Source organism: Quercus robur, chromosome 3 (assembly GCF_932294415.1).
Source record: "Quercus robur chromosome 3, dhQueRobu3.1, whole genome shotgun sequence".
In the NCBI taxonomy this organism is placed as follows: Eukaryota; Viridiplantae; Streptophyta; class Magnoliopsida; order Fagales; family Fagaceae; genus Quercus; species Quercus robur.
Genome location: NC_065536.1, coordinates 55,625,095 through 55,652,678, shown reverse-complemented (window position 1 = coordinate 55,652,678; position 27,584 = coordinate 55,625,095). Strand labels below are relative to the sequence as shown.

Genomic DNA, 27,584 nt, shown 5'->3' with positions numbered 1-27,584 from the left:
TTTCTTTTTTTCCCTCTTTTTTTATCCTCCACACACATACCACTTTTTTTTTTTCCTTTTTTTCCCCTTTTTTTCTCCTCCACACACGTACCCTTACACTCTTCTTTTTTTTTTTTTTACTTCTTTCCTCTTTTGTAACCTACCACTTCCTTCAAACTCCAGAACGTTCCAGCTCTCCTTCTTCCTTTTTTTTTTCCTCTTTTTTTCCTTTTCTCTTTTTTGCTCTTTGTTTTTCCCAGAACATTCCACAGACTCATAGAGCTCTCCTTCAGTCCTTCTTTTTTTTTTTTTTTTTTCCCTCTCTCTTAGCACATCGTCTGTAACACCCATGCAAGGGATTGATTTTTTTTCCCCCTTAGTTGATTTGGGAATTTGTTGTAGATTTTTTGTGTGTTTGGATTTGGAAATTTGTTATTGAGAGGGCAGAGCAGAGAGATGAGATGAGAGGAATGAGGGACAGCGTGAAAACTGATGATTTAATCAAGGGTAATTTGGTAATTGCTGGAAGAGCCCAATGGATAGTTTCAAAATGCGCATGGACTTTTTGTTTATGGACCTCCAGAGCTCCATAATTGGCTTGCGCGTTTTATGCATTGGCCCAAAACGCAACTTTTACCCAAAAGTTGCGTTTATGCTGAACCAAACGTACGTTTATGTCCAGCTTTCTTCAAAACGTGCGTTTTAGCCCCTTAAAGCTGAAATAAACGGGCACTTAGTCATATACTGGGATCTATGCAAAGGAGTTGTTATAGATTGGAGATTTGTGTAACAAAGGAGAGAAGGTTGCTATAAGATCAAATCCAATTAGTTATTGGAGTGAAGGTTCAACTGTAGGTTGGTATTTTGGAATAGGTTAGGGTAGTGGTAAGATTCCTCATACTTGTAATTGCTTGATTATTAATTAGTAGATTCTTGGGAGTGGTAAACTTAAATTCACCCAGTAGGATTTTTGCCTTGCGAAAGGTTTTCTTATTTATCAACAAATCACCGTGTCAATTTAATTTATGCTGCATTTAGTTTATTTGGTAATTTGTTGGTGCCTCCACAATTTGCATGCAATTTAACCTAATTAATCAATTTGGGTAATTGAATTAATTAACCAGGGTCAAGTTATCTTAACCTAACATTTATTATGTAGTTGTGGCACTTATCATATTTATTGTCACGTTAGTTTGTAAGGTTTTTATAGTATTTATTTATTTATTTTTATAATTCAATTATTATCACAAGGGGAGGAATTTGAACCGTGATTCTTCTAATAAAAGAAATTAGTAAAGCCATTGGGTTTAGAAGGCTTTTTTTTTCTTTCTTTATTTAAAAATTGATACATAAATTTATATGTTTTAATATTTTTTTCCTTAAAAAAACTATTAATACACTCTAAGTGAGGATATTGTTTGGTTAGAAGATTCACCACCACTGGCCTTAGAGGCTTTGTACATGGATTCTCTTTCTGTTTCTATTTGAATAAAATTGTGTTTGCTCTTAAAAAAAAAAAAAAAAAAAATTTGGGTATAATGGTTGGGCCGCACATGCCCAGTTAACATGGGCTTCTAATGGTCCCTCCAAGAAGAGGGCCCAACTGGAAGAGAGCCCAATGTCAAACTAACAAATCAGATTTTTATCCAAATCTTGTATTTACATGTTCAAAAAAAACCAAGGATAAAGTGACAGTCCTCGGTGTCGGAAAATGGCACTGTGTATTCCTCTTCCTTCATACCGGTTCAGACACAGACCGGTTCGTTCTTCTCTCGAACGCCAAGAACTCTTTGGTCGTATAGCTCCTGTCTACGATAATGTAACTCTCCACTCTCATCTCCTCCTTTTCCTTCAATTCTTTTTTTTTTTTTTTTTATGAGCTCTCTTTTATGTCTTTCTAACTAAAAATGCAGTTGAATGACTTGCTGAGTTTGGGTCAGCATCGTATATGGAAAAGAATGACTGTCTCATGGACTGGGTATTTTTTATTTTTTTAAATATTATTCTTATTAGTCTTTTTTTATTTTGAAAATTTTGTTTGTTTGTTTGTTTAATGTTCGAATTGTGGGTGTTAGAGCGAAAATGGGAGACTGTGCGTTGGACTTGTGTTGTGGAAGTGGGGATTTAGCGTTTCTTTTGTCCGAGAAAGTTGGGTCCAATGGCAAGGTATGTTCTTCCATTGTTCCAAGTTCCAACACTAGCATTGTTGTAAGTTTAGTTTATGCAGTAACAAGTTGTAATTAATTTTGATTATTTTGTTTTTGGGGTCATGATTTTTAGGTGACTGGTCTTGATTTCTCAAAGGAGCAATTGTCAATTGCTTCGTGTCGGCAAGGCTTGGCCCCCAATGCCTGCTACAACAATATAGAGTGAGCATTGGTAAATCTAGCGGTTAACAAATTAAAAGAGTGGAAAAGTTTCTTGAAGCCATTTCTAGTAGTAGAATCTTCTACTTTGATTCTGAAAATATTGTCTATAAGTGAATTGAAAGTGCACTAACAGTAGTGTTAATAGCCAATACTGCAAAGGCACTAATATCATGTGTTTCATTGTAGGTGGGTTGAAGGCGATGCACTTGAGTTACCATTTTCTGATGGTTACTTTGATGCCATTACAATGGGTTATGGGCTACGAAATGTGGTTGATAAAGAAAGAGCCATGCAGGAGATGTTTAGAGTTCTGAAACCAGGTCTTACAATCTCTATATCTCTTAAAAAAAATATGAAATTGGATGATTGTGATAGTGAGACCCTAATATTTTTCGTTGTTGTGGGCTTTTCAGGCTCAAGATTATCTGTTCTTGATTTCAATAAAAGCACACAGCCATTTACTAATTTAATTCAGGTAGTCACATATGTATATTACAATAAAACAGTGACAGGAATTTTTTATTTTACTAATTTTTAGTGCTCAATTTTAAATATTCTGTTGTGATATTAGGTTTGTGAGAATTGAATATTTACGTATTGGAATTCACTTGTCATGATGAATTATCAAATGTGATACCACTTGTTGAGTTAGAAGTAAAGTAAACACCTTGGAAGATTTCACATAATTTCTTGATACAACATGCTGTGACACCTTGGTGAACAAAAGTTCAATACCTTGGAAGGTTTCTTGATAGTTGAACTTTCCTTGTTTAAGTTTAGTGTTTCCTATTGTATACCCCCTGTAGACATGGGAGGCTCTTTTTTCTTATTCAATGCATTTTTTACTTATTAAAAAAGAAGAAGATATTTGGGCCCAACAATGTTTTATTTAACTATTAATACACTCTTCTCACTGCTTACATGTGAGTATCATAATGTCTTTCTGCTTTATTTTAAGTCACTATCTCAAATTGAGATAGTAGTTTGTACTTTTTCGTTCATATCAGTTGTTGAATCTCTTTCTTATTAGATTTGACAATGTTGTGACTATAGGACATTGAGTTCAACACTATTATGTACCTGTTGCGGAAATAAATCAATTTGTCTTAAATGTATCTGTTTTGCAAGGAATGGATGATTGACAATGTAGTTGTCCCAGTGGCAACTGGTTATGGGCTTGCAAAGGAGTATGAATATTTGAAAAGCTCAATCAAGGAATTCTTAACAGGTTGATCTCCCCTGGCTAACTTTGGATCATGCAGTTTTAGGTGTATCTGGTTGTTAGTAAACAACTAGAAATCAACGTTTGGCTTAATCATGTTAATATTACATATCTAATTGGTGTACTTTGTATCTCTATGTCAAGGAATTCCTTGGGCTTTACTTATTATAATGATACTACCATGTTTTTTCATTCATCTCAAATCATATGAAGCTCTGGAGAAGTGCTTGGCTTTGAAAAAATAAACTACTGTCAATTATGCTATTTCTTAAGACAATGAATGGTAGCATGTCGATTCAGGATAATAACTAACTATTAGTGAATAAATGAGCTGAATCCGAAGTTATGTTAGTCATAGGGTCTGTGTATTGCCACCATAGTTGCTTTTTTATTTTTTTTTTATTTTATAATTTTAAAATCCAATTGGGTGATTGGAAATTATGTCTTTTGATACAGGGAAAGAGTTAGAGAGGCTTGCTTTACAAGTTGGATTTTCTAATGCTAGACATTATGAGATTAGTGGAGGCCTCATGGGGAACTTGGTAGCCACACGCTAGATGCAATCCATGCTTGGTATTCTTCTAGCAAGTTTCAATTTTTGATTTAAGAGAAAGATTCAATTCATTGATTAACTATTTGATTTGTACTCATTGAACTCATGAAGTTCTAAATTGTTTATATATCTGGGTTTTCTTATGGTTGCTAAACTGTGATATTACATTAAACACTACCACTTATGGATTTGTAGGAGCTCTTGTTTCCTTTTCTGCTCATATATTTAGCTTCTTTGGAGTTTTGGCTGCTTCATCAGGTTTTTTGCTATAAATAGAGAAGACATTAAAATGTTGAATGTCAACTGTGAAGCTTATATGCCAAACACATACATAGGTATGTATGTATTTTATTGTCATGCAACTCTACTATCTCTAGATTCCTTCCTTCTGTCTACTCTTTTGAGTCACAGAACACACAGGTTTGTCTATTGGTAGATAGTCTGCACAATGTCATGAGACTCAACAACAGGAATGCTTGTCTCATGCCTCTATGTGCCAATCACGCATCGGTCCAACTCTTTGCCTGATACACTCTACATACACTAGGACAATGTCCTCCAACCGCCTATTATCCATGCTCCATTCCACATCCAATTAATGCTCTGTCCTGTTACACTTTTCTTCCAAACTCAAATTGTTTTCAAGTTCTCTGACTGTTATGTCTTCTGTGAGCCTAGGGCTTCTGTAATTCTTGAGTTTAGTAGAAGTTGTGTCTTGTCATGTACAAGTTTCCTATCCCCCAACAGAGTGGGATATTTCTGAGGTCTGGCTTGTAAATTATTCAAAGAATGAAAGATTGATTAGAGTAGATGTAAATGAAGTTCTCTTTGACTAAGTAGGAAGAAGAAGAAGGCATAGAGATGGAGGTAAACTTGAGGATGTGACATGAAAGGAAAATTCTACTTGAGAGCCAAACAGTATTTGGGATTGCCTTTGTTCATAGGAAGATCCAAAAAATTTACCTTTGTAAAGATCAAGGAAAGGGTTTGGAAAAAAGTTCAAGGATGTAAAGAAAAATTGCTATTCAAGGTGGGAAGAGAGGTACTTATCAAGATAGTTGCTTAAGCAATCCCACGTATATTACAAGTTAAAAATATTGGCATCGTTATGTGAAGAATTAATATCAATGATTTGTAAATCTTGGGGGTCAAAGAAAAGATGAAAGCAAAATCCATTGGGTCAGTTGGAAGCAACTTTGTGAACCTAAGGAATTGGGAGGCATGGGCTTTTGGGATCTACGAGCTTTCAACTTGGCTCTAGTACCTAAGCAAGTTTGGAGGATGAGGACTAATAATCAGTCTCTGATTTACAGGGTTTTCAAAAATAGATATTTTCCTTCATGCTCTTTCATGGAAGCTCATATTGGTCATACACCTTATGTGTGGAGATGTATTCTTCCTGCAGGAAGTGTAATCAAGAATAATAGCATAAGGTGATTTCACAAAGAAGAATCCTAAAGGAAGAATCAACAATAAGCAAACTTGTAGATGAAACAACCTAGCAATGGAATGTGGATCTATGGGAGTTGGTTTTCTTGCCTTTCAAAGCTAAAGAAATTAAAAAAATTCCGCTTAGCACAGATCTACCTGCTGATAGACTAATCTAGCTTTGCACCATAATGTAGGTTTTACTGTCAAAAGTGCTTACCAAAATTTCTCTTGATAGCAGACAAGACAATTATGAAGCAGAGTGTTAAAAGGGGGAAATGGGGAGAAGGTTTTGGAAAAGAATGACAGATGGACACACCAAACAAAATCAAGATGTTTTCTTGGTGCACTTGTAGTGGAATTCTTTCAACCAAAACCAATCTGGAACAAATAAGAATAACAGAAGACAGGATTTATGAGAGTTTCCATAACAATGATGAAACGAAAGTGCACACATGCATTGTGTGGGTATGAAAAATAGGAGAGATGAGGAATGAGAGTTCTACAATATCCAGCATAGTTGAGGTAATATCTGGTTCGTTCATTGGAGTTTTTTGACAGCATGGAGACAGACCTGGCACTTTTTTTTACCATATCGTGGAGAATTTGGAGCTATGGGAATGTTATACCAAAAGAAGCGATGGAATCCCTTAGTGAATACATGCAAAACACAGTAATCAACCAAACTGGACAAGTGAAGAAAGTCGCAAAATGAAATCCTCCATCATTTCGTATGTACAAGGTCAATATAGATGGTGCAATATTCAAAGATCTTGGGGCAATGATTGTGGGAATGATTATTAGAGATGAAAAGGGACCCTTGATTGTACCATTAAGCAACAAAGAGCAAATGGTGCATGATACAGAATCCATTGAACGCATAGTAGTATTAGAGGTTTAATACTAGGAGTCTTGCTTGTGACAATGCAAGCCTTAAGGGCATCCAAACCAAACTTATCTGGGGTTTGGCAGCTTATTGACAAAGCAGGGCAGAACTTAAAAGATTTTAGAGTTGGAAAGTTGCTCATGTAGGCAGGAAAGAAAATATGGCAGCTCATGCCATAGCTATGTATGCTTGAAAGATGGATAATACCTGTGTATGGCTAGAGGATATCCCTGAATTCCTCAAAGAGATAATTTCTCTAAATGTAATACTTATTCAATTTAATGATTAAAAACCTAAATTTTTAATAATAAAAAAAGTTGTCTTCAAACTTCCACCTTAAGCTTGAGTGTTTGTTAGAATATTATAGGAATACCATAGATATTGGACCATGGTTTATATCATAGCTTGGGTTATCATGGTTTTGTAATACCGTGTGCTATAGTAGTTTTAGGTTACCATATTTTTCGTATTGTATTTCCAGTATATACCTTTCAATATGCACATTGTAGTACACACTGAATAAAAAATATGTAATCCTTTAAGGCTATATATTGTGGAGGTAGGCTGTTATGCCTGAACTACAATAATCTCCCATGTTCTCTCCTTTTATCTTTTCTTTATTTCTTCTAAATATTTTTACATATCAAAAATAAAAAGAAGCTGAGGCCAAGTTAACCTGAGAAATGTGGTTTCATTCATTTGAAAAACTTCTTGTGAGTACTGGTTTTCTTGATTAATCATCCATTCTCACTCCGGTTATGGTCACCTGGGACAGAATGAAACTACCAAAGACAGTAGCAATCTGGTCACCTGGGATGGAATGAACTGTTGGAGAGCAATTGAAGTAGAAATTCCTACTTTTTGGGAGTAAAAGGTGTCTTCACACTTGTTAGGTATGGTCCTTTCATCTATAAAGGGTGGATTTGTAGGTGCAGGGAGTTGCTCCTCCTTTGTTAACATCTGTGGTGCCTTTGACATGGTTGGTCATAATGACTGAATCTCTTGGATGCACAGAAGTCTGATATATACCTCTCTTGAAATCTCATTCTTAACATTGTTGTTATGTTGATTATGCAACATCAGATTTGGGTCATATAATTGCTCAACCATCCCTGATCAAAAATGCTTCCATGTCTGTTTTGTCCAAAAAAAAAAAAAAAAAAAAAAAAATTAGAAAAAGGAAAAGATCAAAAGAACAGGTGAGAATTAATTATTTTTTCTTCTCACAAAAAATTGGAGTATATAGAAATCAATAATTTTAAAAATAAGATGTCTATTTTTGGAAGGATGAAGTTTTAAGGCTTACTGTTGTGATTAGGATGTTCGATTATTCTAAGGTTTTGCCCTTGTTGCTTTGTCTTCCGGCAGCAATCTCTAATAGAAGCACCCCAAAGCTATATACATCTACCTTTTTTGTCAAATGGCCATAGGCTAGGTATTCTGGAGGCATATCTATAAATTCATTCAAAAAATTAGTACAGTGCTGAACGCAAGTGAAAAATAAACCTGTAAAATTACTCTCTTATTGCTAATACATGTTCTTATATTGGGCTCAAATATTAGTTAATTACAAAATTCTTTGGTGTGGATTTTCTGAAACTTGATATCTTAAAAGCCTTTCAATGATTCAAACAATCAACTGTGAAATGTAGTACTTACAGTGTTCCTGCAATGGCAGTGCTTATGTGGCTTTGATCTTCTTGGAATGACCTAGCTAACCCAAAATCAGCAATTTTAGCATGAAGTTTTGAGTCCAACAGGATGTTACTGTTTTTATATCTCTATGAATTATTTTAATCTTGGAGTTCTCGTGAAGGCAGGCTAAACCTTCTGCTGTGCCCACAATAATCTCATATCTTTCTTCCCAATTCAGTGCTTTTCCTCTGTTTGGATCTGTCATTTTTATTGAAACAATTAATAATATATAAGTTGTTGGTATATATCATATACTACAATCTAGCATAGTGAGATCAGACCAAAACTAGAATGAATGTAAAACTTTGATAATTACCAAAGAGGAATCGGTCAAGGTTTCTGACTTTTGTTAGGAAGGAGTTCATAGACAAGTAGGCTTTCAGGCCCTGAACAACCGCATCCTAATAACCTGACCAGATTTTTGTGTTCCACACTACTTATAATGTTAATTTCATTGTAGAAATCCACTGCTTTCTGTCTCTTGTTAAAGAAGAGCCTCTTGACAGCAACCTCTCTTCCATCAGGCAGAATTCCCTGTGATGGAGAAAACCAATTTATCTCTGACAAAGTATGATAAAATGTTTTTCGTTTTGGGAGGTTTGTAGGGTAAGAAAGGGAGATAGACTACCTTATAAACTGTTCCAAATCTTCCCTGACCAAGTTTGTTAGCATTGTCAAAAGCTCCTGTGGCCTTCTCAAGTGTGGAATACTTGAAGTTTAGGCTACAATCAGTGTTTGCACCAGCTTTTCTGCATCGTTAGAACCTAGGGAGCCAGAATGGAGTAGAAATGAAGAACTTGGGTGGTAATTCCCAATCAAAGGAAGGAGGCAATCAATAATGCATTTGATAACAGATTGAGCTGCCTAAATGTTTCCTTCATTTTAAGAATATACTTGACACTTTTGGAGGCTTTTTAAAGTATGAGTATATGGAGTGATAGAACTTTTGAGTGATAAAATATATATGACCTTGCAGAATGAATCAATTACTGCTGCCTTTTTCCCCAAAAAAAGCTTTTTTTTTTTAACTCTTTGTTTCCTCTTTAATTTTCTGGCTCCAGATCCAGATATGAAGTCCTACTGCTATTCCAACTACCACAACAGCCAGAAAACTAACAACTAAAATGACTGTCTTTGTTGTTGTACCTCCAAAAATCATCGATAGAAACCCATGATCAGGCCTAGTTTACTACTATGAAACGTCCCTAATGCTAAAAGTGCAGTCCCCAGATATTATGATCCATTCTTTTGCCAATTCCTAGTTCATTTACCTCTTGAACTTCGAGTTCCTAGTCCCTTGTTGAGGAAATCTTTGTCTGAGTAACTCATGAAGCAGCCAGTGTTCAGTGCTTGCCCCTCTGGCTGAGGCAAGCATTCCAATATTGAAGCTGACGCATTCCCCAAACATGCTCTACAAGAACTTGCATTCAAAGTCATCTAACAATCTGCCAGTACATAAACTGACTCATTCACTACCCCAAGCACAGCCTTCTGAGCTGTTGCATGGCTTTTTTGGTGTGGTGCAGCCACAATTGCACGATTCAAATCCTGTTTCACTGATTCTTTAAACGTTGGGTTCTTCCTAGTTGTATTTCCAAATACAGCCCTGTCACCAGGCCTTGTAAGGATAGCATTGGGGAATAGCCGTGCGTTCCTCAGCATAGCATAATTCACAATCAAATAAAGAGAGATCTTCATAACACTGGCCAAGGCCATAGTTAGTATCAGGTCCTGAAACTTTGACTGCTACTCCAAAACCTGAAGCTTGCATTTGTTGGTTGATGTTTTCCATTGTTGAAGCAAAATTTAAACTGAAGGCAGTGGTATTCTGCACAAGTTGATCGCCACAAGTTACTTGGACAATTTGGGATGGTGGGTATTGCTGTTTCTAGCATTAAAAATGTCTTGATAACAAGGAAGATAACATATATGGAATGGAGAGATGGGAATTCTTTCTTCATTTTGGTATTAATTAGTATTTGTAATTCTATCTTTGATATAAATTGTAAGGCTGTTCAACAATGAATTTGAGTATAGTACCTCTGTGGCAAGACGAAATACAAAGTCTGGAACCATAAGAGCATTTAGAATGGAAGAAATTGAATTGAATTTCTGTGAAGGTCGCAAGTGAGGGTTGTGGGGGTTAAGGGAGGCTGACAACTTTGAATGGCTAATAAAGGATGGCGAGAAAGAAAAGAAAAGAAAAGAAAACTTGATGGAGAGAGAGAATGAAAATTAGAGACAACAAATCAAGCAAGAAAAGCATTTCTAATCTTCACTACAATGGATTTATTTATTTGTCTTTCTGCTACTGGGAATACTAATGCCATCCCATGCTGGCAACCATATTAGCAGCACATACAAGTCTTGCCATCATAATCGTGGGGTCTTAACTCCCAACGTCTTTTATTCTTGAGCCGCATATCAGTATCATTTTGACTAGAGTAGGAAATCAAAAATCAGGATCAAATTATGTACTGTTGGAAAATCCTCATTCCTACTGATAGTTAATGGAGGTGTGTGAACCTGAAACCAAAAACATATGCAACACAACAGCAGTAGACGGATAGCAATGATTTTTAGAACTGTTTGTGAAGATTGAACATTTGAGCTGTCCATTTCCATCATCCCAAGCCAATAAGGCGAGTTTTGGTTAGCATTGGACACTTGTGGTAATTGTATCACCATGAAAAATTATGTTTCTGACCCAAATATCACAGCCAATAGAAGGATTAAACATTTTAGGCTTATGGAGATGGTTAGTCCCTTCTCAGCCACCTTTTTTGAATATTGTTAAAAGATCATAGGGTTGTGAATTTAAGAGAAAAATTATGTTAGGGTTTAAAACCCAGTTGTTTATTTTCAAGTGAATTAATCAAGTTGTTATACTAGTTCAATTCTTCCAAGGTTCACTTCACGAGTAAAGCAAAAAAAGCGCGTTAAGAAAAATTAAAAAATTTGTGACCAATCACACAAATCAATCACAAAGAGACGATTATATGGTGATGACGACCAATCACACAAATCAATCACAAAGAGACAATTATATGGCGACGAAGTGAAAAATTCAAGGAAAACTAGTCAAGAGAAAAACCACTACGAGGGAAACCTTCCACAATGAAGCAAATCCACAATAATAAGTTTTACGATCAAGGAAAAAATATTTTCCTAGACTTTATTGAGTTTTAGACAACTTATAGAGAGAACCTTTCACATTTAAATTGCTTCCATGGAATCATAGATGACATACACATGATCATAATTGTAACCTATGCCCGACTCCAATAACCTCATGAAGATCACAATAGCAGTTTGTGTTGTTGATATGGCTTCAACATGATCACCAAGAATTCACTGTATGATCTTCAATGAAATCATGCTCTATGGGGTTGATGATTTGAGAGAATGGTTACAAAAACTCTAAAGGAGGCACAAACACCTTTTTTTCTTGGAGTTGTCCCATAAGTTGTGTATATACTATATATACTTTTTTGTTTTGGTCATCATATGAGACACGGGCCGGTTGAAAAGCTTTTCTACGAATTCTGAAATCCCTGACTAGGAGTCCACGAGGAATCAAAGGCTGAAGAAGCTCAAACAGTCGAAGCAAGAATCTAGGAGGAATAGAAGCAAACAAAAACTTCATTCCTTGAACTAGAACATGGTTGCATTGTCTTGAACAAAATTAAGAGACTCAAACTATGGCAAGACTTACATTGATCATGTTTGCCAACATTAAAGATATGAAACCTAACAAATTAGATTAAAGACCAAAAAAAACAACAAAATTTATGCCAGCGTTCTATATCTTTATGGATAGCCTCAATTTTCTCATCAACCAACCACTTATAATTTATATACTACTTCCATCTCTCACCTAAGCTGCCTGTTCAAAGACTAGATAAAAGGGCTATGGTTAACTGTAGTGCAGGCATGTGCTTAATTCTAGCTTTGGAGAACTGAATCCTCTTATCTGCATTACAAACAACTTTGTCTAGACTTCACTACTATTACATCAGGTGTATTTGTTCCAAACAAAGATTAAGTCTATACCCCCACAAATTCGTCTAGCCCCAATAGATCTCCCACAAAACTAAGTTCCATCAACACGCACACAGCCACTTGTAGGTTTTGCTAGAATATTTGTGTTAGGACCAAATGCTTACCCACTACACGAAAAGCTATAGCTACGTAATTTTATTCCCTTAAAAGGTGATAGTCGAGCATCGACAGGTTGATTGAGACTTAGCCTAACCTGGCCTTCCCCTCTGGCAAATGTTGGTTTTGGCCCACTAGGCCTCCATCTAACAATCCCACCCTCAGCATCCATACATGCATAGTAGGAAGTCAAACTTATGAACGGGCTTTAATACCAATCTAGTGGCCCAAGTCCAACAATTTGCCTCTACCTTGGGTATGGTGGACAATAAACATTGAAAAGACTGAATACATTATTTGTATTGCAAGCAATAATATAGACCTAATGAGGTTTAATAGTACAAGTACTCTATTGCAAGCCTAATGACATGTCCCATGCAAGAAGCTATTGATGCACTCTATGCACGGCATGTATGTCGTACGTTGTCGGTGCAACCACAAACACAAAACCTTGTAATGTGGAACTATGTCGAATTTCTGTCATTAAAATAAGGTAAATTTTACCACGAAAATATGGTAGAAGTTCTTTATGAACTTGTGGAATATGCGTAGCGGTCACACACTATCACTTTTACTAATGTTTGCTGACCCTTACTCGCATTGCTTGATGGATCATGTTACTTCTAGTCTTCTCAAAAAGAAAAAAGTTACTTCTAGTTCTAGTCTGTTTCTCAAAAATATTGCTACTAGTCTATGAGGAACAATGAGATCCATATGATGAACTAGGCACATGGTCCTTATGGTGGATCATGTTTGGATTCCGAGTATATCCTAGCGCCAACTTGTAGTGAGCATTCTATTTTGAAAAAAAAGTTTAAAGCCCCAAAAAATGTTTTCTCAATGTCTTTATAAAAACTAAGAAGGACAATGATCCGGTGATATGAAAATTCTTGAAAAATTAGGATACAATACTGCAGAGTGCAGAGATACATGAATTAATTAATTATTAAATATTTTTTTTATTTTATATATTGTTAAGTTTTTTTTTTTTTTTTTTTTTTTTTTTTTTTTTTTTTCATGTATTTTTAAACATATATCAATTTAAGAGTTATAATATAAATAGTGAATCTATGACCATTAAATGATGTTTAGAAATCAAACCAGGATTACAAAAAATTAATAAAAAATAACTAGATAAGTATTCAACATTGAAATCAATACATAAAATACAAATAAAAATTCTCACAAATTTGAGCTATCTTTTACTATCACAGGTTTGGGTTATGATCATATTTGGACTATATCATAGGTGTACATTTCAACATTCTTTTTAGGGGGAAAAACAAAAGTTAGGATGGGCACGTTGGTGTTTTCCAAAGGTATCCCGTTACTTGAGAGAAATGCATCATTCTTGATTAAGTCATGGTATTGTGGAACGTATTATCCTGAAAATTGTATGTTGATAATGAGTTGCTTAAAGAGTCTGAATACCCAAATTAGGAAAAAAAATATTGATTTACAAGAAAGATTTCACATTTGTATACAACTAGTTAAATTTCCGCACAATGTGTGGTACAACCTATTATTAGTTTTCTCCAATAGTTCAATAAGTTTATCAAGAATCTTGTAACTTAATTGGTTGGCATCTTAATTTCCAATAGAGACATTCATGATTCAGATCCTCCAACTATTGATGTATAAATTTTTTTTTTGATTAAATTTCCTTGTAAGAAATTGTAATCTTTAGTTATTTTATAAACAAAATAGAAATCACACTATATATGTGTGTGTTCATAAATTGAAAATTCCATGATATTGTAGTTAATATAGATAAGCATGTTTCATGCATACTAAAATTATGCATATATCCATCATTTTAATTTTTATTTATATTTATTTTTTTACATTCTTGGTTGTGTGTTACTAATTTTTTCCCCTTTCTGTTGGACATTGGTTTAATTGTTGCATGATATGGTGTTTCAATTGTTTCTCACATTTAAAAAAAAAAAATTGTTTCTATATATATATATATATATATATATTTATATATTACATGTTACTAAAAGGAATTAGGAAATTTAAAGGGCTAAGATTTATTTTAGTGAATTCACAAATATTTATTTATTTTTATGGCTTTTGTGTTAATTGTTGTCATCTATCAAAGCAACTAAACATGATTAAGAATGTCATATAGATATAAATTATTAATGCACAACTATAGATAAATAATATATGCATTTACTCTATTGGCTATTTTAATTAACTAATACTTTGATATAAACGTAAACTTTGTTGATTTATAATCCGGGAACTTCAAAGAATGCACCACATGGTACAACCTTATACTCACTAACATGAGGTCTTTACTTTTATATATATATATATATATATATATATATATATATATATATATATATATATCAGATTTGTACTCAAATTGTAGACATGAAGTTCTCAACTTTTCGTATTTTGTGTTTTCTTGTGGGTGCTAAAATGGAAAATTATGTTAAACAAAACCAATCCTATTCTGCTCATATATATTCTTTGGAAGTTCGGCTGATTCATCAGGCTTTTCATTTAAATGGAGAAGATACCACATTTATGAAGCTTATATCTCAAATAATTTAAAATTAAAAAAAAAAATGACACTTGTACGATTTAAAAGGCACATCCTATGTTACACAAGCAATGATGTACAGAAAGAACAAAAATTTACAATAAATCAATCACCTCTACCTTCATAAGGTAGAGGTGATTGATTTATTACGAGTTACTTCGTGTGCACCATCATCAGTTGGCTGCCAATGCCAACAAGAAGCCAAGGCGAGGTTGCAACTTGAGGTCTGTGGTTTCTTTCATTAAAAAAGACAACATGCGAGCACTGGTTTTATGAGAAACCATCCTTTGTCCCTCCTCTTATGGTGACTGGGACAGAAAGAAACTGCCAGAGACAATACCAACATGGTCACCTAGGACAGAAAGAAATTTCAGAAATAGTAGCAATCGAAGTAGAATATCCTGCTCTAAGAGGGTAACATGGGTCTTCACACATGTCAGTCAGTTCCATCGTTCTCTCATCTATAAAAGGAGGATTTGTAGGTGCAGGGAGTTCATAATCGTTATTTGTCAACATTTGTAGTGCCTTTGACATTGCTGGTCGTAATGACTGAATCTCTTGGGTGCATAAAAGTCCGATATGCAGCACTCTTAAAATCTCATTCTTAACATTTACGTTGTAATGATTATGCAACATTAGATTTGGATCATATAATTGTTCAACTGTCCCTGATCGAAAATGCTTCCATGTCTGTTTTGTCCAAAAAAAGAAAACATATTACAGGTGAGCAAAGGATAGAGGAGCTCAGTTAATTAATCTTTCTTGTCAGAAAATTTGGAGTATTAAGAGAACTATTTTTGGAAGATGAAGTTTTAAAGCTTACAATTGTGATTAGGCTGTCAGTGTATTCTGAGGTTTTGCTCCTGTTGTTCAGTCTTCCTGTAACAATCTCTAACAAAAGCACTCCAAAGCTGTAGACATCGGCCTTTTCTGTTAACTGACCATGAGCTAGGTATTCTGGAGCCATATATCCTCTATATAGACATAAATAAATTAGTATTGTTCTGAACACATGGGAAAATAAACTTCTAAAATTATTATCTCTTATCACTAATATTTGTTCTTATACAACAACAACCAAATCTTAGTCACAAAGTTTTTAGCGTTGGCTATGGATCCTCAATAAAGTGGTCATGCTCAATCACATGTTCTTATATTGGGCTTTAATGTTAGTCAGTTACAAAATTGTTAGATGTGGATTTGCAGAAATTTGATATCTTATGATATCTTAAAACCCTTCAATGATCCAAACAATCAATAAAGAAATGTAATACTTACAGTGTTCCTGCAATGGCAGTGCTGATGTGGCTCTGATCTTCTTCGAAAGATCTAGCTAACCCAAAATCAGCAATTTTAGCACGAAGTCTTGAGTCCAACAAGATGTTACTAGCTTTTATATCTCTATGAATGATTCTGTTCTTGGAGTTCTCATGAAGGTACACTAAACCTTCTGCTGTCCCCACAATAATCTCATATCTTTTCTCCCAGTTCAGTGCTTTACCTCTGTTTGCATCTGTCATTTTTTTTTTCAAAACAATATAGAGTGCATAAACTGTTAGTATGTGTCATCATCTTTTATCTGACTAGTAACTAAATGAGACATAACTATAAGTAGTAGCCAATAGCTATGGATCATTTGCTTTTTATGGTGCCTAATTGCTAAAACCCATGTTCTTCTTCTTTTTCATAAGTATTCACCATTAATCCAAGGACAAGTGGGCATGCTAACGTCGACTCCAAACCAACAGACCATGCATTCCCAACCAATTTTTCTAGAATCTTAGCTACTCATTTTTCACACAAGAATGTAAAACTTCAATAATTACCAAAGATGAATCGATCAAGGCTTTTGTTAGGCAGGAATTCATAGACAAGTAGGCTTTCAGGTCCAGAACAACTGCATCCTAATAACCTGACCAGATTTTTGTGCTCCACGCTGCTTATAATGTTAACTTCATTGTAGAAATCCCCTGCTCTATGTCTATTGTTAAAGAAAAGCCTCTTTACAGCAATCTCCCTTCCATCAGGCAAAACTCCCTGTGACAGAGAAAACTGATAAATCTCTGACAAAATTTGATAAAGTGGATTTGGTTAGGGAAATTTATGGGGGCATGAGAAAGAAGAGAAACTACCTTATAAACTGTTCCAAATCCTCCTTGTCCAAGTTTGTTAGCATCGTCAAAAGATCCTGTAGCCTTCTCAAGTGTGGAATACTTGAAGTTCAGGCTACTGTCATTAAGTGTTTTCACCAGCTTTTCTGCATCATTTGAACCTAGGGAGCCAGAATTGAATAGTAATGAGGAACTAGGATAGCAATTCGTTATCAAAGGAGGAAATCAATCATGCATTATATAGCAGATTGAGCTGCTTAAAAATTTTCCTTGTTTTTAAAAATATATTTTAACACATTTGGAGGCTTTGTAAAGTACAAGCATCGAGATTCCTACAACTTTGGATTGATATAATATTGAGATTATTGCACCATGACTGCCACATCTTTCCAGAAAGAGCTTTTTACCTCTTCGTTTCTTTTGTATATATCTGTGCTTCCAGATATAAAATCCAATTGCTACTCCAACTACCAGCAGAATCACCGAACTGACAACTGAAACTGCTATCACTATGGTTGTATCTGCAAAAATCATCAATCGAAACTCATAATCAGGCCAAATTTACTATCGTAAAAAGGTCCCTAAACCTACAAGTTGGGTCACCAAACATAATGATACGCGTTTGATCAACTCCTAGTTCATTTACCTTTTGAATTTCCATTTCCCGGTTTCTTGTTGAGGAAATCTTTGTCTGAGTACCTCATGAAGCAGCCAGTGTTCAATGCTCGCCCCTCTGACCAAGGCAAGCATTCCAATATTGAAGCAGATGCATTCTCTAAACATGCTTTGCAGGAGTTTGCATTTAAAGTCCTCCAACAATCAGCCAGCGCATAAACTGTCTCATTCGCTGCCCCATGTACAGGCCCCTGAAATATTGCAAAGCCATTTTGGTTTGGAGCTGCCAGAACTGCACTGCTCACAGCCTGTCTAACTGATTCTTCATACGTTGAGTTCTTCCTAGTTGTATTCCCACATATGGCCCTGTCACCAGGTCCAGTATACTCCTGAAAGAAGCTATAATTGTCTGACCTCATGAAGCAACCATCAAGGTAAATACGACCTCCTGTGAAAGGAAAGCACTGGGGAAGAACTGTGCGAGCCTCAGCATAGCATAATACACAATCAAGTAAAGAGAGATCCCCATAGCACTGGGCAAGGCCATAGTTAGTATCAGGGCCTGAACCTGAAACTGCTAATCCAAAAGCTGAAGCTCGCATTTGATCGCTGATGTTTTCCATTGTAGCAACAAAATTTGGAACAAAAACAGAGGAATTGTGCTCCTTTTGGTTGCCACATGTCAAGTTTACTGTTTGAGATCTTGGATCTCCCATTGCTGTTTCTAGGATTAACAAAGTCTTGATAACAAGGAAGATAACATATCGGGAAGGAACAAACGGGAATTCTTTCTTCATTTTTGGTACAAATTAGTATTTGTATTACTGTATCTGATATTAATTGTAAGGCTGTTGAACAATGAATTTCAGTACTATCCCTGCGGCAAGAATAAAATACAAAGTTGTTGTGTACCTGTAAGGAAGAAGAGAACAGGAAAGAAAATTTGTTGAGAATAATGAATGACAATTACAGATGACAATTCAAACAAGAAAGCATTTATAATCCTCATTATAATGTATTTAAATGCTTGTTCCTTCAATTTTTTTTTTCTCTTTTCTTTTCACACTAGGACATTACTGATGTCAACTCATGCTTGCAACCATCATTAGCAGTTAGCAAAAGTCCTCTCACCGTAATTGTGGGATCCAACAGCCTTCATTCTTGACATATCAGCATCTTTTTACAGTATAATATGGAGCAAATTTCAAGATAAACTTGATGTTTTGTTGGAGAAGAGAAACTGAGAAAGTCTAAATCCACACACTTTTGCTCTCATTTTTTCACAACTTTGAGTTAATAAGTCATGATTCGTAGGTGAAAAAAGTGTTTTCGATAATAGACTCCTACGAAAATGATGGTAGACCAATCAAAATTTGTCACTTTGACATACCTTGAAAAAAATCCTCGATTCCCATTAGCATAATCTAGAGGTGTGAAACTAAAACCAAAAATGTATTAATTAGACAGTAATAGCGTTGATTTCTTTGACACCGTCCTTGAAGTTTGTACGGATGAACTTTTTTCATTTCGATCAACCCAGTTCAAAAGGGCACGTCTTTGTTGTAGCATTTTCCGTGTGATGGTACTTGCATCACTAAGACAAATAAGGAGATAGTTTGGTCCCACCCTTCACTCTCCTACTTTTTTTTTTTTTTTTTTTCTCTCTCTCCCTTTTTTGGGTATAATTTGATAAAAAGTCACATATGGACCACGCTTGATTGCAAATAAAAGTTCACCTTGCACTAAAAAAATAAGTAGATAAGGATTAAGGAGTAAGGACCACAACAAAAATATAGTAGGTGGACTTGTAGGAGGGTGGAAGCCCTCTTGACACGTTACACCTACGAGTTTGAGAGTTTCGTGTGAGTAGTCACACTTTTATTAGTGTCTAGGTGGTTTCATAGGGTTTAAGTGGTTTGGCAATAACAATGTCCGCGACCCAATTAATAAAAAAAAAAATAGAAACGTAGTAATCAGAGACCCCACAGCCCAAAAGAAATGAATAAAATATGGGCCCACAAAACGTTTAAGTCGGCCCAATATAATAAATGCCTCGACCAGATCACAACCAACCACAGAGAAATATCCAAGCAGGTTTAAGGCCCCACCAATCCCACCGTCGTTACTACTCCACCCCCCCCGCCAATTCGTCACTGCCCGCTACCGGACACTGACCACTTTATTCTTTTTTTTTTTTTTGGTAAAAGACCACTTTATTCAAGATTACGCTTTTTATGCTTCGAAAAAAAAAAAAAAAAAAAAAAAAATTTTATGGGTATATAGTTATCCTTTTTATTTTATTTATTTTTGTAACTTTTAAATTCTGTCAATGGGGGAAAATGTTTTTCTAAAAATCCTTTCCCGAATCCCTGTAATAACTTTATTTATTACAAAGTGAAAAAATTCGGAGTTTTTTTGTTTTTTTTTGGGAGAAAAATTCGGAGTTCAACCCCGTCTTCTATTACTTGTCCTTAAAAACAAAGCATATAGGTATCAATTTTTTTTTGAGACAGATAAATAAATTTTATGTACAACTGTATACGTGCTTCAAGCTGAGCTGGTTTTAGCTTTTAACTTGTAAACTCTGGTTTTCTTTTTTTCATTTTTTTTTTCATTGAATTCCAGTAGTTGCAAATGAAGAGGAGATGGTGATTTTATTACAGGAACTATATTATACTAAACTCAATTAACAGCAGAAGAAAACAATAAACTTTAACACAAATAATTAAATCCATCAAGGTAAGAAGCATGATTATGAAGATGCTGTCAAAGTTTGAGAATTGAGAAGTTGTTATACTTTTTTTTTTCCTTATGAAATCCGCAAAACAAAAGACCGAATCAACTCAAATTCACATATTCAATTCCACCAATAAGAAACAAAATTTACAACAAGTTTGAAAAGAGAACTCATGGTAGGAGAGGTTAGATTAGAGTGACTTACTTTTTTTGGATAATGGGTTGTTGAAATGCTGAGCTAGATGTGGGTACGAGATCGAGATCGAGATCGAGCTTGGGCTTCTGTGGTTGAATTTGATATAGTTGGAACTAAAAAATGATACCCAGAAAGAAAGAAAGAAAGAAAGAAAAGAAAGATTAAAAAATTAAAAAAAAAAGCTAATGTATTTGTAACTAATAAATGATAAATAGTGTTTAAAGGTAAGGTGTCGTGCGAAAGAAATAGTATTAGTGTAATGTAAAAGTCAAAGAGAGGATCGAAAGGAGAGATTTCAACGAAAAAAAGCAAAGGTTAATTATTAGACTGGAAGGCAAGTCGTTCACAATGCAGTTGGGAGTGGGAAGTGAAACAAACAACGCGTTTTCCGACAAAAGAGTCAGCGGGGTTGCGTATTTGACAAGTGCGGATGAAGAGTCCTCTTCTTCACCGTCAGGTTTACCATTTTGCCCTTATTTAAATAGCATTCCCATCAATCCATGCATGAATTTTTGTTTATTTTAGCATAAGAATTTATTTTTTTTATATTTTTTTACATATTCACTTTTCAAAACACCTCACATCAGATTATTTATTTTACACTATATTTCACTAAAATATAAATTTTTCTTATTTTTTAAAATTATTCTTGTGTGTGTGTGTGTTGCACACTTGCTTATAATGTTAATTTCATTGTAGAAAACCACTACTCTCTGTCTCTTGTTAAAGAAAAGCCTCTTGATAGCAATCTTTATTTCATCTGGTAGAATTCCCTGTGATGGAGAAAACCAATTTTATTTTACATACTCACTTTTCAAAATACCACACATCAGATTATTTATTTTACACTATATTTTACTAAAATATAAATTTTTCTTATTTTTAAAAATTGTTCTTCCTTTTTTTTTTTTTTTTTTTTTTTTTTTTGTGTGTGTGTGTTCCACACTACTTATAATGTTAATTTCATTGTAGAAATCCACTGCTCTCTGTCTCTTGTTAAAGAAAAGCCTCTTGATAGCAAATTTTTTTTCTATCTGGCAGAATTCCCTGTGATGGAGAAAACCAATTAACCTCTAACAAAGTATGATAACATGTTTTTCGTTTTGGGAGGTTTGTAGGGTAAGAAAGGGAGATAGACTACCTTATAAACTGTTCCAAATCCTCCCTGACCAAGTTTATTGTTGGGTCCCAAATAATGTTATTAACGATATTAGCAATTCAAAATAATAATCATGTACAAAAACACAAAAATTTATGTGGAAAACCCTTTCTCCTTGAAGGAAAAATCACGGGACAAACTCTGAATAATTTCACTATTATCAAATTAATTACAATAATTCTTGTGTATGTTTCATGGCTAAAAAAAAATCTCTCTTATTTTTCTTTTCTCTCACACACACACACACACACACGCACTAATTATCTCTTTTAAATGCAGCAATACTTTGCTCTCTCCTTTTTATTTTCTTCACCACGCACAACTCTCTCTTGGTTGTCTTCTTTTTTCTCTAAGTGGCTCCCTCTTGGCTGCTCTCTCTTCTTTTTCTTTCTTGTGCGGCTTCCTCTTTCTTTGCTCTTGCACATACTATCTTTGTGTCTTCTCAAAGGTGGTAGTACCTTACTTTCTCCTTCCTCTTGCATTCCTCCCAAGCGAAAATCCATTTTCCCTTTCTTGGTTTCACGTTTTGTATTCTCTCTCCCCATATGGAGGACCCTTGGACAAAAGCCAAAACCAAAGTCAAAACCATCAAATTCTTTGTAGTATTGTCTATTTATAAGACTCTTTTTCTATTTCCTCTTTAACAAGGAATTTATTCCCTCTTAGACTAGGAATGCATTACCTCTTTAAAAAGGAATAGATTTCCTTCCACACCAAGGAATAGTCTTTCCTTCTACAACAAAGAAACCCAATTTTATTTTTCATTTTTCAACTAGGAAACCTAATTGACTTTCCAAGTCACAATTGGAATTTGAGGCAATTTCCCAACAATCTTCACATTGACTCAAATTCCATCAATTGTCCTCAACTATCTTCTTTCCTTTTGGGATAGCTCCACCTTAATCAAAGCAATCTCTTCTCTTCCATCTTAATTCACACAAAGAGTTATCTACTAAATCAACCAAGCTCTAATACCACTGTTGGTCTTTTCTTTCACAGCATTCTGCGCTATTGATTTTAATAGAATTAATCGAATAACTCTTAATACTTGTCTATCAAGAAGGTTCCATTCTTTATCCTTCATAGTATTAGGTTTTTTCCCCAAAAGAGGCAGATGCAACTTCTTCCCATAGAGATAATCTTCAATTTGCATCCTCCAATATCCAAAGTTTGTTCCATCAAACTTCATAATTCCTGAAACCTTGCCTTCTTTTCTAGCCATCGCTTCCACTCTAATCTTAGCTCTGATACCACTTGTTGGGTCCTAAATAATGTTATTAACAATATTAACAATCCAAAATAAAAATCACGCACAAAAACACAAATATTTACGTGGAAAACCCTTTCTCCTTAAAGGGAAAAACCACGAGACAAACTCTGAATAATTTCATTATTATCAAATCAATTATAATAATTCGTGTGTATGTCTCACAGCTAAAGAAAGATCTCACTTTTTTTTCTTTGTTCTCTCTCTCTCTCTCTCTCTCTCTCACACACACACACACACACACACACACACACACACACACACACACACACACACACACACACACACACACACACACACAAATTATCTCTTTCAAAGGCAGCAACACTTACACACACACACACAAATTATCTCTTTCACACACACACACAAATTATCTCTTTCAAAGGCAGCAACACTTTTCTCTCTCCTTTTTATTTTCTCCTCCACACACAGCTCTCTCTTGGCTGTCTTCTTTTTTCTCTAAGCGGTTCCCTCTTGGCTGCTCTCTCTTCTTTTTCTTTCTTGTGCAGCTTCCTCTTTTTTTGCTCTTACACATACCCTCTTTGTGTCTTCTCGAAGGCAGTAGTACCTTGTTCTCTCCTTCCTCTTGCATTCCTCCCAAGCGAAAATCAATTTTCTCTCTCTTGGTTTCACACTCTATTTTCCATCTCCCCATAGGGAGGACCCTTGGGCCAAAGCCAAAGCCAAAGCCAAAACCATCAAATTCTTTGTAGTATTGTCTATTTATAATACTCTTTTGCTATTCCCTCTTAGACTAGGAATAATACATTACCTCTTTAACAAGGAATCTATTCCCTCTTAGACTAGGAATACATTACTTCTTTAACAAGGAATATACTTCATTCCACACCAAGGAATAGTCTTTCCTTCTACAACAAGGAAACCTAAATTAATTTTTTCTTCTTCAACTAGAAAACCTAATTGACTTTCCAAGTCATAATTGGAATTTAAGGCAATTTCCTAACATTTGTTAGCATTGTCAAAAGCTCCTGTAGCCTTCTCAAGTGTGGAATACTTGAAGTTTAGGCTACAATCATTGAGTGTTTACACCAGCTTTTCTGCATTGTTTGAAACTAGGGAGCCAGAATAGAATAGAAATGAAGAACTTGGGTGGTAATTCCCAATCAAAGGAAGGTGGCAATCAATAATGCATTTGATAACAGATTGAGATGCCTAAATGTATCCTTCATTTTAAGAATATATACTTGACACTTTTGGAGGCTTCTTAAAGTACGAGTATACGGAGTGATAGAACTTTTGAGTGATAAAATATATATGACCTTGTAGAATGAATCAATTACTGCTACCTTTTTCCCAAAAAAGCTTTTTTTTTTACCTCTTCGTTCCCTCTGTAATTTTCTATGTCTCCAGATCTAGATATGAAGTCCTACTGCTATTCCAACTACCACAACAGCCAGAAAACTAACAACTAAAATGATTGTCTTTGTTGTTGTACTTGCAAAAATCATCGATAGAAACCCATGATCAGGCCTAGTTTACTACTGAAACGTCCCTAATGCTACAAGTGCAATCCCTAGATATTATGATCCATCCTTTTTCCAATTCCTAGTTCATTTACGTCTTGAACTTCTAGTTTCTAGTCCCTTGTTGAGGAAATCTTTGTTTGAGTACTTTATGAAGCAGTCGGGGTATAATGCTTGCCCCTCTGACCGACGCAAGCATTCAATATTGAAGCTGACGCATTCTCCAAACATGCTCTACAAGAACTTGCACTCAAAGTCATCCAACAATCCGCCAGTACATAAGCTGACTCATTCACTGCCCTAAGCATAGCCTCCTGAGTTGTTGAATGGCCTTTTTGGTGTGGTGCAGCCACAATTGCACGGTTCAAAGCCTGTATCACTGATTCTTTAAATGTTGGATTCTTCCTAGTTGTATTTCCACATTCAACCTTGTCACCAGGCCTTGTATAATTCTGAAAGAAGCTATAATTCTCGTACCTCATGAAGCAACCATCAAGGTAGATGCAACTTGAATTGTAAGGATAGCATGGGGGAATAATTGTGCATGCCTCAGCATAGCATAATTCACAATCAAGAAAAGAGAGATCTTCATAACACTAGCCAAGGCCATAGTTAGTATTAGGGCTTGAACCTTTGACTATAACTCCAAAACCTGAAGCTTGCATTTGTTGGTTGATGTTTTCCATTGTTGAAGCAAAATTTAAACTGAAGGCAGTGGTATTCTACACAAGTTGATCGCCACAAATTTCTTGGACAATTTGGGATCATGGGTCTCCCATTGCTGTTTCTAGCATTAAAAATGTCTTGATAACAAGGAAGATAACATATATGGAATGGAGAGATAGGAATTCTTTCTTCATTTTGGTATTAATTAGTATTTGTAATACTATCTTTGATATTAATTGTAAGGCTATTCAACAATGAATTTGAGTATAGTACCTTTGTGGCAAGACAAAATACAAAGTTTGGAACTGTTAGGACATATGTGAGAGTGTTAGAAACATATGTTATATAAATTGGCTAATCTTTTGACAAAACGCATTTTACTTGTAATTGGGTAGATCTAGGATGGGTTTAGTACTTCAAGGAATAAGAGTTTAAGTTTAGTATTGAAGCCATGCAAATCTGTCTAAGAAACAAGTGAAGAAGTGTTGTTCATTAAAGCTAGGCAAATAGCTCGATAGAATTATATCTATCAAGGTTTAATGTTGAAGGTTGACAAAAGCTGTATCTGTTGAGAATTAGGAAATTAGAATTTCCAGATCTAATTTCATGCATATCCATGTGTATTTGTGTAGGGTTTCTTTTCTCACAACCCTAGACATATATAAGGATTATTTTAATGGCCATCACAGATGATGCAACTTGATGCAAAGTGATTATACATGCATATTGTGATCGGAGACAATTTGCCCTAGTTCATTATATTCTCTCTAGAAGCTACTGCATCTTTGTGCCAAGGGTTTTGTAACTAAGGAGCTTCTTGATCTTCAATGTTGGATGAACTAAAGAACTTTGCAGCCAACATCTTCCTTAAGTTGGTGTGTTAGTCAAGTACTGGGATCCGTGCATTATTGGTTAGTCACGTACTAGGAGCCGTGTATTGAAAGGAGAGATTGTTGCTACATTACAAGTCCAATTGGGTATTGGGGTAAGTGTTCAACTATAGGTTGATATTAGGTATTGAGATTCCTTTTACTTGTAACTGCTTGTTTTGATAATAGTGGATTCTCGGGAATGGTGACCTTAAATTCACCCGGTGGGGTTTTGCCTCAGTGGTTTTCCCCATTCGTAAACAAACACTTATGTCAAATTTATTTTCCGCTGCATGTAACTTAGTTGGTGATTTGTTTGTGCTACCATGTTTATTGCATGAAATTGAATTTAATTAATTTCACTTGGCTAATTAATTGATTAATTTCACTTGGCTAATTAATTGATTAATTTCCTAAAGAGGTCAATACATTTTTGGCCTATCAGGAACTATAAGAGCATTTAGAATGGAAGAAGAATTTCTGTGAAGGTCACAAGTGAGGGTTGTGGGGGTAAGAGAGGTTGACAATGTTGAATGGCTAATAAAGGATGGCGAATCGAGAAAGAAAAGAAAAGAAAACTTGATGGAGAGAAAGAATGAAAATTAGAGACAACAAATGAAGCAAGAAAGCATTTCTAATCTTCACTACAATGGATTTATTTATTTGTCTTTTTGCTACTAGGAATACTTATGCCAACTCATGTTGGCAACCATATTAGCAGCACATACAAGTCCTTGAAGAAAACTCAACAAAGCTTGAATTTGCAAGTACACAGTGAAGCAAGTGAATTGAATAACAAAGAGTAACAAGAACAAGAGAGAGAGAGAGAGAGAGAGAGAGAGAGAGAGAGAGAGAGAGAGAGAGAGAGAGAGAGAGAGAGAGAGAGAGAGAGAGAGAGAGGATGAGAGGATGAGGGAGATTTCTAAAAGAAACAGCTTTGTGAAAATACTTGCTTAATTAATTCAGAGTACATTGGTTCAATTTATACATCGGATTCATCCATAGTTGCATAATTACATTTTCTTGATTCACAGATCTAATGCATGAAATCTAGAGGTGGTTAAGCTCAATAGCTAAGACTGAAAAACTAACTTTCCCGCCTAAAACTAACTGACTCTAGGCTTCCAAGAATGACAGCGTTTCACAACCCTCATTAAAGTACACATGGCTAGTTTCATTAAAGGAAACAGCATCGTATTGAGACTCTGTGTCTCCATTTAAAAACTAGCTGTTAGAACTATCCATTTGGTTGTTTAGTAGCTTTAGCTTAGCTGTGGCTTGAGGTTTATCCTTAGTTATCTCAACATCCCCCCTTAAACACGAGGTGGAATCAACCAAGAGTTTGCCTTGAAGAAACAAGAAATGAGGCCTAGGCAGGGGCATGGTGAAAATATCAGCATAATTGTCCTTGCCAGAAATGAATTTGATCCCCAAATCACGTTTGAGAACCTTCTCTCTGACGAAATGATAATCAACTTCGATGTGCTTTGTCCTGAAATAAAAAAAGGATTGGAAGCTAAGGCAATAGCTGAGATGTTGTCACACCAAAGTATTGGAATATGATGAAGAAACAAGCGAAGCTCCATGAACAAGGTATGAAGTCAGGATAGTTCAGCTGCAATGGAAGCCAA

At 35.2% G+C, this 27,584-nt stretch overlaps 2 protein-coding genes and 2 pseudogenes across 5 annotated transcripts in view; 1 reads left to right on the top strand and 3 right to left on the bottom strand.

Moving 5' to 3' along the window:
• The first annotated feature begins 1,649 nt into the window (after positions 1–1,649).
• Positions 1,650–7,482, top strand: LOC126718453 (2-phytyl-1,4-beta-naphthoquinone methyltransferase, chloroplastic-like). 3 transcript variants are annotated; one of them, XM_050420651.1, is made up of 9 exons: positions 1,650–1,798; positions 1,893–1,957; positions 2,055–2,145; positions 2,260–2,348; positions 2,535–2,668; positions 2,762–2,823; positions 3,477–3,576; positions 4,027–4,143; positions 7,213–7,482. In XM_050420651.1, exons 1-8 carry the CDS (start codon positions 1,691–1,693, stop codon positions 4,125–4,127), a joined length of 750 nt encoding a protein of 249 aa, XP_050276608.1. In that variant the 5' UTR covers positions 1,650–1,690; the 3' UTR covers positions 4,128–4,143; positions 7,213–7,482. The 3 variants fall into 3 exon arrangements, with proteins under 3 accessions (XP_050276608.1, XP_050276609.1, XP_050276607.1); XM_050420652.1 differs by lacking the exon at positions 7,213–7,482 and adding an exon at positions 4,319–4,426; XM_050420650.1 differs by lacking the exon at positions 7,213–7,482 and having other exon boundaries at positions 4,027–4,277.
• On the bottom strand, positions 7,032–10,093 carry LOC126719814 (cysteine-rich receptor-like protein kinase 2; annotated as a pseudogene).
• A 4,677-nt stretch (positions 10,094–14,770) lies between these two features.
• LOC126718449 (cysteine-rich receptor-like protein kinase 2) overlaps positions 14,771–27,584 on the bottom strand; it is a 44,794-nt gene continuing 31,980 nt past the window's right edge. Inside the window, exons 1-8 of one of the 2 annotated variants that reach the window (XM_050420645.1) lie at positions 20,515–20,869; positions 17,605–18,485; positions 17,366–17,479; positions 16,980–17,119; positions 16,674–16,884; positions 16,126–16,360; positions 15,671–15,821; positions 14,771–15,537 (exon numbers count right to left, since the gene is read on the bottom strand). In XM_050420645.1, the coding sequence (XP_050276602.1) occupies positions 15,196–15,537; positions 15,671–15,821; positions 16,126–16,360; positions 16,674–16,884; positions 16,980–17,119; positions 17,366–17,479; positions 17,605–18,370 (1,959 nt within the window). In that variant the 5' untranslated portion in view covers positions 18,371–18,485; positions 20,515–20,869 and the 3' untranslated portion in view covers positions 14,771–15,195. Of the gene's footprint in view, positions 15,538–15,670; positions 15,822–16,125; positions 16,361–16,673; positions 16,885–16,979; positions 17,120–17,365; positions 17,480–17,604; positions 18,486–20,514; positions 20,870–27,584 lie in introns of those variants that run through there. The other variant, XM_050420644.1, reaches the window with a different exon arrangement.
• LOC126719813 (cysteine-rich receptor-like protein kinase 2) lies at positions 21,444–25,209 on the bottom strand (annotated as a pseudogene).